Genomic DNA, 12,784 nt, shown 5'->3' on the forward strand with positions numbered 1-12,784 from the left:
GATCTTCACGAGTCGATTTCGCAACAGCGCGCTCCATCTACGCTGTACTGCAATTTAAGGTTGGAACGCTCTATAGCGGAAGATGTGCGACATGAGAATTATAATTCTTGAAAATTATAGTAGTTTCTTTTATGCATCGCGTATTTCCTTGATCATTTTAATAGTTACGAAATGTCGGATCAAACAAATACCGGTACATTCAATAATATTTATATTTGTGGTACTATCTAGCGGAAGTATACTTACACTAAACCTGCAGCTTTGTGAAGGGAGCAGGTATATCTAGGTGGGATGAAGGAAAAACATTGTAGCAAAAGATCTTAGAGGTCGACGCTGATTAGGAACTAATATTTAGAGGCCCCATGAAGAAACGAAGAAGAAGATACACTATAATTCCAAACATGACAAATAATTCCTACGAACTTAAGTAAATATACCATTGATATAAATATCTAATGAAGTCAGTCACACCGATAGTATGAGTAACTAAAGCCAGTTTCTGATAACCCGTACGAAGAAAGGGTACTTCTGCTAGTTATCTCTATAAAAATGCTGCTGCTAATTATTATGATGCTTGTTGTTTGAAGGGGCCTAACACCTAGGTCATTGGCGCAGATAAAAAGGAAGTTATACAACAAGGCATTGCTGTACAGAAAATTGTTCCAACCACAACTTCAAACCTACTGTCCGATACTTACCTTCCTTGTTATCCTTTGCAACGACTTCTTCTTCTTCTTCCTTACCATCATACCTAAATACATCAATTCTGTAACTGCCTGTCTATCTAGGTTTACTCTAAATATTCCAGAATTTTGTTACCTTGAGAGCGTGAAGAATTCACCATTCACTCGCGTGACTTCCCTTATAGTTATACATTTGATTGGGATGTGGATATCATCGTTGCGCGTGGAAAAACTGGTAGGTGATAATATTTCAGCTCTGAATTCTGACCAGAAAGGTTCTGTTATGTAAGGTTCAGTATTGCATGAAGTATATAAGAATTTTCGTTCTGTGTGATACATGCACTGCGGACCAGTATTTCTGCCCTCAACATTGTCACATGACGGTATTTCAAGTTGTTTAAAGGGACCTAAGATCACGGTATTTCGAGGCGCAACGAACGATATCTAGTATTCACATTAGTATTTGTTTGTATTACCGGAAATAAAAGGGTGTGACCTGTATTATAGAAGTGTTAAAATTACAAAAGTAGTCCATTTAAAGATCAGGAGTTCGTGCGCGATCAATTTCATAAACGATTGACCACACTTATTTCGGTACTTGCTTAACGTTGCAATTATTCAGGTTTTTAGTGACGAAGAGGTAAACTAGGACACGAAAGAAAAAGGCCTATGACATTATTTGTTACAGCTTCGGCATTTTCCTGGTGAGAAAATGAGAAATCACATAACCCAACGTTTATGGCTGCCGTGGGGCTCCAATTTTCACCACCTGCAGAATTCACACTAACAGCTCCACGACTCATACCACATAATATGATCATTATATGTCACAGCAGAAATCCTCTTAGTTGGTTTCACGAGGTGGAGTGAACCCCTTTTCAGCCCTCAGTCCACTTTCTGACCCCCAACTTGGCAGTTTAGATTCTGGCTCAGTTCAGTGGTATTTGAAGTAGCTCAAATACGTCAGCCTCGTGTCGGTAGATTTACAGGCACGTAAAATAACTCCTGGGGGACTAAATTTCGGCACCTCGGCGTCTCCGAAAACAGTAAAAAGGTAAGTCCAGAATTTAAATCCTTGTATGAGCCGGGAATCGAAATCGGTGTCTCCATGTAAGAGGACGATAAGCTACTGCTACACCATTGGGTTAGTCAAGTTACACTAAGTATCATTTTAGGGTTAATCAGGTTAAAATATAGTGAGATATGGGATCAAATAATACATTTTAATGTTTACATCTGTCGGTTGAAATTCATTCCAGGGAGTAGTTAATGTGAAGAAAGGAAGTGTTGTTGCTCGTACCTCGGAAGAATGCCGATCACAATGTTGCCGACCATGGAGTCCAAGATGAGTCCTTTTAATTTTACCAGACTCCTCACTCTCATAATTTCCGACCGCTTTTCTCTTTGGAACCTAGTTGTCTTCTGCCTCGGATGGAAGCTTTACGAGGCCAAGAGAGACTTACAGATTATTATGTTCCATCGCGCTTCTTGTATTAGGCCATACTTGGAGTGGTTGGTCTTAAAGGTATGGGAATGAAAACATATTACATGTTTATCGTATAATTTTTCACGTTGATTTTTCAACGTGGCTTTCAATACCGCATGCAGAATATTGATTATCAACTATTAGTTTCTGACTTCAATAGATTTATTTTATTTTTCAGTTTGGATGTTGATCTCTTTTCTGTGTATAAGGAGAATTGTTACAAAATACAAGTCCAAACTACTGTAAAACAAGTTATCTAAAGGGAACATTTGAAGTGAATTATACATAAAAGGAGGTTGCACATAATACAGTATTATCCGAATATATTACGTATGTATACAGATATTCAACAATGCTGATTAATATATTGTTCATTAGAACTGCATTGGAGTGCAAATACATCAAATGTAGGACATAATATTTTTCTGAACTGTTTGCAACTATTTTTGTTACGGTGTTCTCTCTTAATGAATACCATATTAATTTATCGTTGTTACTTTTTCTATTAATCATGGAAGAGATAAACCTTACAGTTCATCAAAGATATTTATGATTTGCACCAACCAATCCTCAGCCTTCATCCCTGGGTTGATTTTTGACGGGAATGTCTACCCAACCTTTGAACGGTACTAAAGATGCCATTTCCTTCTTTCTTGAAGCCTTCTTCCACAGGTGTTCGAAGGTGATATAGCCTGCAGCAGCAACCAGGACTATAACTAACACGATGATCATTTTGATGTTCATACACAATAGGGGATGCATGATGTAACTCAGCAAATAGCCCAGGGCCCGGCTGATCCCCAGGTTACAGAATGCTGCCTCTTCGTTGCCCAGGAACACAATACCATACATGGCTGGAGGTAGACAAACAGAGTTTGCAATAATGAATTAATAGCCTCATTAACATCATACCTTATTAACACTAGATAAATTGCCTACAAAATTATATCTATTATATCTATCAAGTTTTAGGTTAATTCAACATGTCGGTCAGTATCTCTCTAGGGGTCTTGGTTTGTTCATAAACGTCAACTTTCAATTTTACCTGATTAGTTTTCAGGCGGTCAGTATGGGATAATTAATAACTAATGGGATACTAATCAATTAAATCAATGTAAAAGTTATACAGAAAAAAAATACGAAATTTATTTCATGAATTAATGAGATAATTGATTTGAAACTGATAGAACAACATTAGATAACGTCAGGGATTAAATAAGACAAAAAGAATAAGTGCCTGGAAGAGAGAGACATATACTGGATGTGGCATAAATCACTTAAAGGAAAATATGTAATGTATTGTAAAATTACTGGTTTATAGAAAAACAGTTGTTGGCCTCCATTGTTATTTAAAAATTTAAGACATTGTTCAAACACTGATTTACATAAATCTTGTCACACAAATCCCCATTATCACTAAACATGTTTTCAAATTTTTTTCAGTCCAATCCATTAATGCTATAGGTTTAGTGGATGTGGGGCAAAAATTGTGTCTTTCGATATCCTCTACACTGCAAAATCATATGACGTGAGGTCTGGTGATCTCGGTGGCCAATTGATTTTTCCTCGCCTTTCTATCCACCCTTCAAAATGATCATTCAGAAAATTAAAGACGTTTAATCCGTAGTGCCGTGTACCACTATCTTGTTGCCAAATAAGGTTGTTTTATACTGTTTCAAATACAGGGTTTTTGTTTAATTTTATGATAACTTCTTTTGTCATTCGAAGGTACCTGTTCGCAGTGAGTATCCAACTGAGAAAGTGATAAATTATCACTTCTTCGCTACATATACCTGCTCAAGCCCTAACTCCAGGAACATTTACTTCCTCTTCAATTACAAACCGGAATTTTGCTAACCAATTATGTTTGTTAACCCTTCCAATTAAACCATGCTTCATCAGACCACAAACGTCTTTTGTAAAATTTAGGATCACTTTCACTACGGACCACAAACCACACACAGAATTCACGTCTTCAATCAAGATCATCCTCATTTGGGGCGTGTAGCAATGTAGACTTGTAACGCTTTATAAGTAACGTTTTAGCATTCTCCAAACATTTCTTTCAGACAGTTGTAGTTCTTTAGAAGACCTTCTTGTTGATTCATTGGGTGATTGAATGCCTGTATTTAAGGCTCTGTATTTACTGATTTTGGGTTGGCACTGCTTGTTAAGCCAGCTACAGAACATGCCTCCTCAAACCTACGATTTAATTAAATATAGCTTGCCTGCATGGTGGCTGAGTATGTGAGAACTTTTCTACGAAAGATTGTCCTATATCTTCATAATTACGATCAATTTTCCACCTCCTCTGTAAAACAAAGACGCACTGTTCTCCGGACCATTATCAGTTCATATTGCAAGTTTCTCACACAAACGGTGAATGCTCAAATGAAGCCAGCTTGTCACTTGTTACTAACAACCCAATCCTGCCACAAATCTTTAAACAAATTTCCTTCGCTACATACAGGTTCTTCCATTACTTAATTAGTTTAAATTTGACCTTCTACAATAATGCGCAGTAATTTGGAGTGGTTAACAGACTTACGCCACACTCTATATTGGATGATGTGCAATGTATAAGGAAAAGGAGGTTTCATGTTCCAATTATAAAGCAAGATGAATAGAAATACACGTTCATGCCTTGTTTTGTAATTTATTTTCCAATTGATATAACTATAGAAGAAAATCACTATTAATTTTACAGTGAGTCAAGTTAACACATTAAAAGATGAGGAAATATAATTTTTTTTGTAGGACGACTTTGTAAGTACGGTATCCAATTTCACTTCGCGACCTACATTTCCTATCGGAAGTTGAATTTGGTTCCAACACAACTAACAGCCTTGTCCACTGTTTTAAGAATTTCCCTAAAGTCTATTACTCAACATATGATGGAGTTCTAAGTGCTGTATTTGTACAGATTGTTAATAACTTGAAGGCTAAACAATGGAAATTGAGGGGGTGGGGGTTCAAAAAACTTGACATCTACAAAAGTATAAATTTTCCGGAGGAATGTCTTTTTAATTAACTCACAAATGAAACACAGTACTTTTACAGATAATATCAGTTTAAAGGAAAGGATATAAACGAAATAGATGGTGGATATTTACATGTTCTATAAGTAAATACTATCTCTAAATTAACCCTGAAAATAACAAATTTCCACAAATGTCAATATTGCACACTTATATTATCAGTTTCTAAACTTCTTAATGAAGATTTTTAAGACAAAACTTACTATCCTTAGACATTTAAAGCATAATGTATAGTGAAAGGAATAATAATAATTCTCAGGCACTTATATGCTTTTGTTCAGATATGTTATAGATTAATTATCCAATAACATTGGTAATAACAAAGTCCTCAAAATAACAGAGTACTTCACTGATAAACACGATATTATGAACTCATATGAAGATTTTTCATCAAAATACACAGACGCTGCTTTATCCTCACCATTCTTCTGACAATCCTGGCACACGTCTACATAAAATGTTAACGCTTCTTGTGAAGACACATCGAAGTACTTCAGTAACTTCGTTATGTAAGCATTCTCTTCTTCACTAACGTGATATATGAATGTAGGATTCACAGCTCTATCAATGGTACTTGTATAAATTATTCTCGGCATAAGAACTTCAATTTCAATACCGGACCCTGGGAATGTTGTTTTAACGAACGTCAGTCACTTTGAATTGAAGTTTCTTCTTGAAAATATCCTGCCATTGATATTTAAAATCAAATATTTTTCAGTCTCTACCAATAACTAGGCACTTCCCGTATTTTCCTAATATCGCATTATATTCTGATGGTGAAGTGATCGTGTATACTCTTCGATACTCTTTCTCAACATTTCAAAAGATCTGGTATGGAGGAAAGTAACTGTGACCTCGGACGGAGAAAAATGGAGAATCTTCTTGAAAACAGTAGAATTACCTACTATTTTCATGAGAATGGAGAAGACTGTAGAATCTTTGTTATGTGAGGCGCATGAATACGAGAAGAGCCGTAGGACAAGGTTCTTTTCCTTTTCCTAAAATTTTTTTCCAATTCAGTTATGTAGTGGTTCCGTGCAAATGCGATTTCGTTTTAAATATATATTGCACCCATAAGCGACCTTTAAAAGGGCACAATATATAGGCCTATATATACCAATTTTCAGTAAGTGCAGTGTAGAAGTTCACTTTTGTAGAAACCCGTTGCCAGTGGATGTTATGTTTTGTGAAAACTCCGTAACTTCATCCACCTTTAAGTCACCAGATGTTAAGTTTAGCTAAATTTCGACTACCGCCAATGAATTCAGCTGGTGTTAATACATAGGGATACAGTGCCAATAGAGATTGGAATGCAGAATTTTTATTCTATTATTGGACAGTAAGGAATCAGTCTATCAATTCATTAGATATAAACATTCATAGATGTTGACAGTGAAAAGAAGATGATGTATGAGCCAACTATACCATACTTGTCAGATAATGGCGTATGGCCTCCTTATAGGCGTGGTTCAGGTCTTTCCAGTTGATTTGTAATAGGCGACCTGCGTGCCTTTCAGGATTGAGCCTTACGTAAGATGTATTCTAATGTTGTATAGGGCACAGACACCCAGTTCCCGAGCCAGAGGAATTAACGAATGAAAGTCGAAATCCCCGACTAACCCGGGAATTGAACCCGAGACCCCTTGGACCGCCTCAAGACCAGCGTGCTAATCATCTAGCCATGGAGGTGGACATTAATTCGTGCCCTCGTCCCTAAATAGTGCAGCTATTTTGAGGCGAGGTATAGGCTATATACCTTCATAACCTTTTGCCAGCCCTCCTAACAGTTTTAAAAGTTTGGAATTATCGGGAATCAAACCCAGGACACTCATGACAGCAGCTAATAGCACGTATCGTTACACTACGGAGGTGGACATTTACAGATGAATTTATTATCAAATATCTTAAAGTGATCGCTTTAAATTTTGGCGAACTACAAAGAATTATTTATTAAAACGTATTCAAGATATTGTGACCAGAATTACTGTATAATACATATTGTAACCATTCTCAAGAATCATTTTCTCATGTACTAATACGAAGTCTATAGAATTATTTTCTAAACGAATTTTTATCAGCTTGTCCTAGGCATTTCTGAGGTGACTTGAGCCTCCTAGGCTCATTTTGGTTTTTCTTGGGGGTTTAAAACCGAGTGCCGTCCCTTACACCATGTAAATCATCAGATGAAAATTATATTCCAGGATCGACCTGGATTTGAGCCTCAACCATCCAGGTGGACAGCCAGAAGCTCAGGATCGACCAGGATTTGAGCCTCAGCCATGCAGGTGGACAGCCAGAAGCTCAGGATCGACCAGGATTTGAGCCTCAACCATCCAGGTGGACAGCCAGAAGCTTAGGATCGACCAGGATTTGAGCCTCAACCATCCAGATGGATAGCTAGAAGCTCAGGATCGACCAGGATTTGAGCCCCAGCCATCCAGGTGGACAGCCAGAAGCTCAGGATCGACCGAGATTTGAGCCTCAGCCATCCAGGTGGACAGCCAGAAGCTCAGGGTCGACCAGGATTTGAGCCCCAGCCATCCAGGTGGAAAGCCAGAAGCTCAGGATCGACCAGGATTTGAGCCTCAGTCATCCAGGTGGAAAGCCAGAAGCTCAGGATCGACCAGGATTTGAGCCTCAGTCATCCAGGTGGACAGCCAGAAGCTCAGGATCGACCAGGATTTGAGCCTCAGTCATCCAGGTGGAAAGCCAGAAGCTCAGGATCGACCGGAATTTGAGCCTCAGTCATCCAGGTGGACAGCCAGAAGCTCAGGATCGACCGGGATTTGAGCCCCAGCCATCCAGGTGGAAAGCCAGAAGCTCAGGATCTACCGGGAGTTGAGACTCAGCAATCCAGGTGGAAAACAAACAGCTCATGATCGATCGGAATTTGAGCCTCAGCCATCCAGGTGGAAAGCCAGAAGCTCAGGATCGACCAGGATTTGAGCCTCAGCCATCCAGGTGGAAAGCCAGAAGCTCACGCTCGACCGGAATTTGAGCCTCAGCCATCCAGGTGGAAAGCCAGAAGCTCAGGATCGACCGGGATTTGAGCCTCAGTCATCCAGGTGGAAAGCCAGAAGCTCAGGTTCCACCGGAATCTGAGCCACAGCCATACAGGTGGAAAGCCAGCAGCTCAGGGTCGACCGGGAGTTGAGACTCAGCCATCCAGGTGGAAAGCAAGCAGCGCAGGATCGACCGGGATTTGAGCGTCAACCATCCAGGTGGAAAGGCAGCAGCTCAGGATCGACCGGGAGTTGAGACTCAGCCATCCAGGTGGAAAGCCAGCAGCTCAGGGTTGGCCGGGATTTGAGCCTCAGCCCTCCAGGTAGAAAGGCAGCAGCTCAGGATCGACCGGGATTTGAGGCTCAGTCATCAAGGTGGAAATCCAATAGCTCAGGATCGGTCGGAATTTGAGCCTCAGCCATCCAGGTGAAAAGCCAGCAGCTAACCCATTAAGTTAATCAATCACTCCTTGATGAAAAGGCAGTATCTTTCATAACGACTCGTCCTGTACTACCGTTCTATTGTGTCCCTTTGTTGTAACCTCTGGGTTTGTTAAGCTTAAGTTATAACGATGGCCTGGATTGAATACCTCGTATCCATTATTTCCCTTAAGACTGGTCACGTCTTCCAGCCACATTTCGGTATGCAGTCCATCAGAACAATGTTCCTTGGGTTTATTTTTCTATGCTTGCGAGTAAACGAAAATGAACCTTATAAAAATTATACTATCTTAAGGGAAATCATGGTTAGAAAAAACTTTGTGAGATACGAGGTATTCAATCTAGGCCATCGATAAACTGATTTCTTCACTGTTGCACGTCACATGCCAACATTCTAAGCTAAACTAACCCAAGTCCCTCATTTCGAAGCTCTATTTGAATCCAATTTATAGTGACGGATTTAATGCATCTAACCAAATGACGTATGAAGTGCGTAATTTAACTGCAGAAAATATGAACCTGATTGGAACTCGATTTTAATGACATATTAGTACATTATAATATATTGTTTCCTTGAGTTCATGTTTTAATCCTAGGCCACCTTGGTTAACATTTCCGTCTACGTGGCGTGTAAGATTACATTCATAGCCTACAGGACTCTGTGGTGCAATCGTTATTTGGAGAATTTTGGAACTTCCAAATAATCAAATATATTTTCTCGCGTTATGTTTAGCATCTTTACAGTTTCGGTTCCTACATCAATATTTGGAAATGAAGTAGGTTAAATATGTCTAATTTTATGCTTTAAAGTGGCTAAATAATATACACAAGTATAACACCCATTCAGTGTCGTTAGGTTACTTTTACGAAGAATGAAACTAAATTGAGGACATTACTAAAGATGAATATATATATATATGAGAATAAACACCTTATAACTGCTACATTGTGGTTATTATTGAAATATTTCATAAATTACGGATCGGAAGATGTCTCTTCACTCTACTGAGTGTGTTGGCTACGCGGCACATTTGGAATAACAATTAGCTCACGTTCAAGAGGTGATGGGTTCCAACCCAGGCATCGGCAACACGTGAAATGGTTTTTCAAGGTTTCTTTCATTCATATCAGCCAAATGCAGGTACCTGTACCTTAGTTAACGCCGCGGCCACATCCTTCCAGTACAAGTGCTTTTTCATGCCATAGTGATGCTTAAGTGCAACGTTAAACCGAAAACAAGGAAGCAATCTTTTAGTTTTACAATACGGAATGTCGACATTATAAACTTACTCACGGTTCTTAAAGTTTAACGTGGAATCGCACCTTGCATACGCCCGGATCAAATCACGTCCTCCTTCGTGAGAAGGCGGGAAATTAACCACGCTCTTATGATGACCCTCGACTTTGAACCACTAGTAATACCCTATTTTTTAGGCCAGGCCTTGATTGTAATGTATCAACCGAGTTCAAAGAAAGTTCTTTGAGAGAAAGAAGGACTCAAATAAGAAATACTGTAGATTTGGCTTACAGAACATGAAAAGTGTATCTAGCACCTTGAGTGCCACATTAGCAGTAAAAGGAATTTCCATCCAGGCCATTCTCTTTTTTTTTATTATAGAGTATAAAATAGTGCATCTTATTACAAAAATGTACATTTTAGTCATCTTGGGGCAAATTTGTAGCCATAACATTGTGTTGAAATTGTAGTGACACATTGGTCTCACGCGGCCACTGACACTACCTTCCAGCTGTATAGGCTGCGTGAGACCAATGTGTCACCACGTATCCTAGCACAGTTCTCACCTCCGTGACACACTGGTATACGTCTGTCTCATTAGCTCATGAACTACTAAAGAATAAAATTCATATCTTTGGAACATTAACATCTAATCAAAAGGATAATCCAACCGATGTTACTGAAAGGAAGTTAGCAAGAGGAGAGACAAGAGCCCATGAAAAAAACACTGGTGTGGTTGTTCATAAATGGCATGATAAAAGAGACGTGTTAATTTTGACAGCTAAACACACTGGTGAGTTGGTCACTATTCAGAGGAGGGATGGTGAAGTGCAAAAACCATGGAGTGTTACAGAGTATAACAAATGCAAACCATACATTGATTTATCAGATCATAAAAAGAGCTATAGTACTTCCATGAGACGGGGAGTAAACTAGCTATAGAAATACTGATCGGCACAAGTATAGTAAATGCCATCTATATTTACAATCAACTTGGGCATGAGAGTATATCTGTTACCTAGTTCAAAGAGGACATTGTTGAACAGTTAACATGTACCAGTACCGGTATCAAAGATTTTCACATTCCCCCACAAGTACCAGAAGAACAGGTATTACCCCACCGACTGGAGGATGTAGGCTGACAGGGAAGACGGAGATTCAGTAAGTGTTATGAAGAGATCCATCGGGAATCAGGAAGGCAATATGCCATGAGGAAAACTCCACAATCATAGTTCAAATGCCCAGCTTGTGAAAAATTCTTGTTTGGACTGTTTCTTCAAAGTGCGCAGATTTGTAGTGTGATTGTGAAACACAGTTTGAATTATATTTTTTCAGAAAGTCTCATTTGTTATATTTTAAATTCGTATGCAAAAAGTGTACCAATTTGTGGTGTGATGGCGAATGAGACAAAGTTACAAATATTTTTTCTAGAAAGTTCATGTAATTTTATGTCCTATGTTTTAAATTCGTCTATAGACCGTGATATGAGACAATGAATAATGAGAACACTATACAGTACAATCTTTTGTTATATGTACACATGACATGATCTGAAAAAAAATAAAGTCATCAAAATTTATTTATTGTGGTTGATATATTACAGTGTCCTACAGGCTACGTGGTGCCACATCGGACTCGCAAATGAACGGGCCAAGAATAGATTCATGACGTACTGGCCACCTACTTTCATTTAACATACGTTTACATGTCAAGTGTGATGACAGTATGGCACCACGGGGCCTGGGACTTGGAGAGTGCGCGTGACTCCACAGCGGACTCACGCAGCCCGAATGGCATTAAGCTCTGTGAGTCAACGTTGGTCTCACGTGGCACTCAAGGTGCTAGGCACAGGGGAATAGATAAAGTATATTATTGAAAATATTATCTTACTATGTTGCACAGTTCATACGAAGGCATGTTCCATAATAATAATAATAATAATAATAATAATAATAATAATAATAATAATAATAATAATAATAATAATAATAAACTAATTCGAAGAACTGATGAAACAGCCCACTAGGTCTTTGAAGTGTCAAGATAGCTGCTCAGTCATATTGCCTGCAGGTACAAGGAATGCCTTATGGTCTGCATGAAGCCATACACGGACATATTGCTTGGCTTTTACGGCCTGGCTCGCTGCCTATCGTATCAGACAGCTCTTCAATTAGCCTCATTCCATCACTCATTCTAAAATTAGAATCCATGGACTGGCCGGGAATCGAATCCGGATAATAATAATAATAATAATAATAATAATAATAATAATAATAATAATAATGGACGTATTTACAATCTCATTTAGGCAATTGAATAGTGTTGTACTTCTGTTTACTACATAGCAGTTTCGGTTGTTGCTTGGGTTGATAGCGTTTGAATGTGTTTTATAGTTACAAATCTAAACCATAAACTTTAGATACGTTAAACAAATCAAATATATTATTTATAACAATATCAATGAAATAATAACAATAAATTGACTACGTTCAATGGTAATTAGAGATATATTTACACCATCCTTTGTGATTCATCCGTCTGGTCTAATGATGTCTCATAAAACCACATATGTAAATTAAACCCGAAATACGTGTGCCTGTCTGTCTAACAGTCTGCCTGTCCGATTTTACCTTCAACCCACTCGGTGCATCATAATATTTTGCACACAGATTCTCAGAGGAAATTGTCACAGTATTTGCAACTTCATTTGCTAGCTTAAAAATGATTTTTATTATCAGAAAATTTTCCTATCACTTGTACCGCATGCAAAGAGGTCTTTGAGTTATTAATTAAACTGATTTCGAAGGATATAAAAATTACGGCTTACACGTCAACAACGGGAAAAAGTAGAATTCACTTGCATCGCAAACAATAATTGTTCCATCAACGACAGTTAC

General features: G+C 38.4%; 1 protein-coding gene across 1 annotated transcript in view; it reads right to left on the minus strand.

Moving 5' to 3' along the window:
- Positions 1-1,919: 1,919 nt before the first annotated feature.
- LOC136876774 (myosin-2 heavy chain) overlaps positions 1,920-12,784 on the minus strand; it is a 37,664-nt gene continuing 26,799 nt past the window's right edge. The window contains exon 6 of the mRNA XM_067150601.2: positions 1,920-3,023. Within this exon, the coding sequence (XP_067006702.2) occupies positions 2,740-3,023 (284 nt within the window). The 3' untranslated portion in view covers positions 1,920-2,739. The remainder of the gene's footprint in view (positions 3,024-12,784) is intronic.

This window comes from Anabrus simplex, chromosome 1 (assembly GCF_040414725.1).
Source record: "Anabrus simplex isolate iqAnaSimp1 chromosome 1, ASM4041472v1, whole genome shotgun sequence".
Taxonomy (NCBI): domain Eukaryota; kingdom Metazoa; phylum Arthropoda; class Insecta; order Orthoptera; family Tettigoniidae; genus Anabrus; species Anabrus simplex.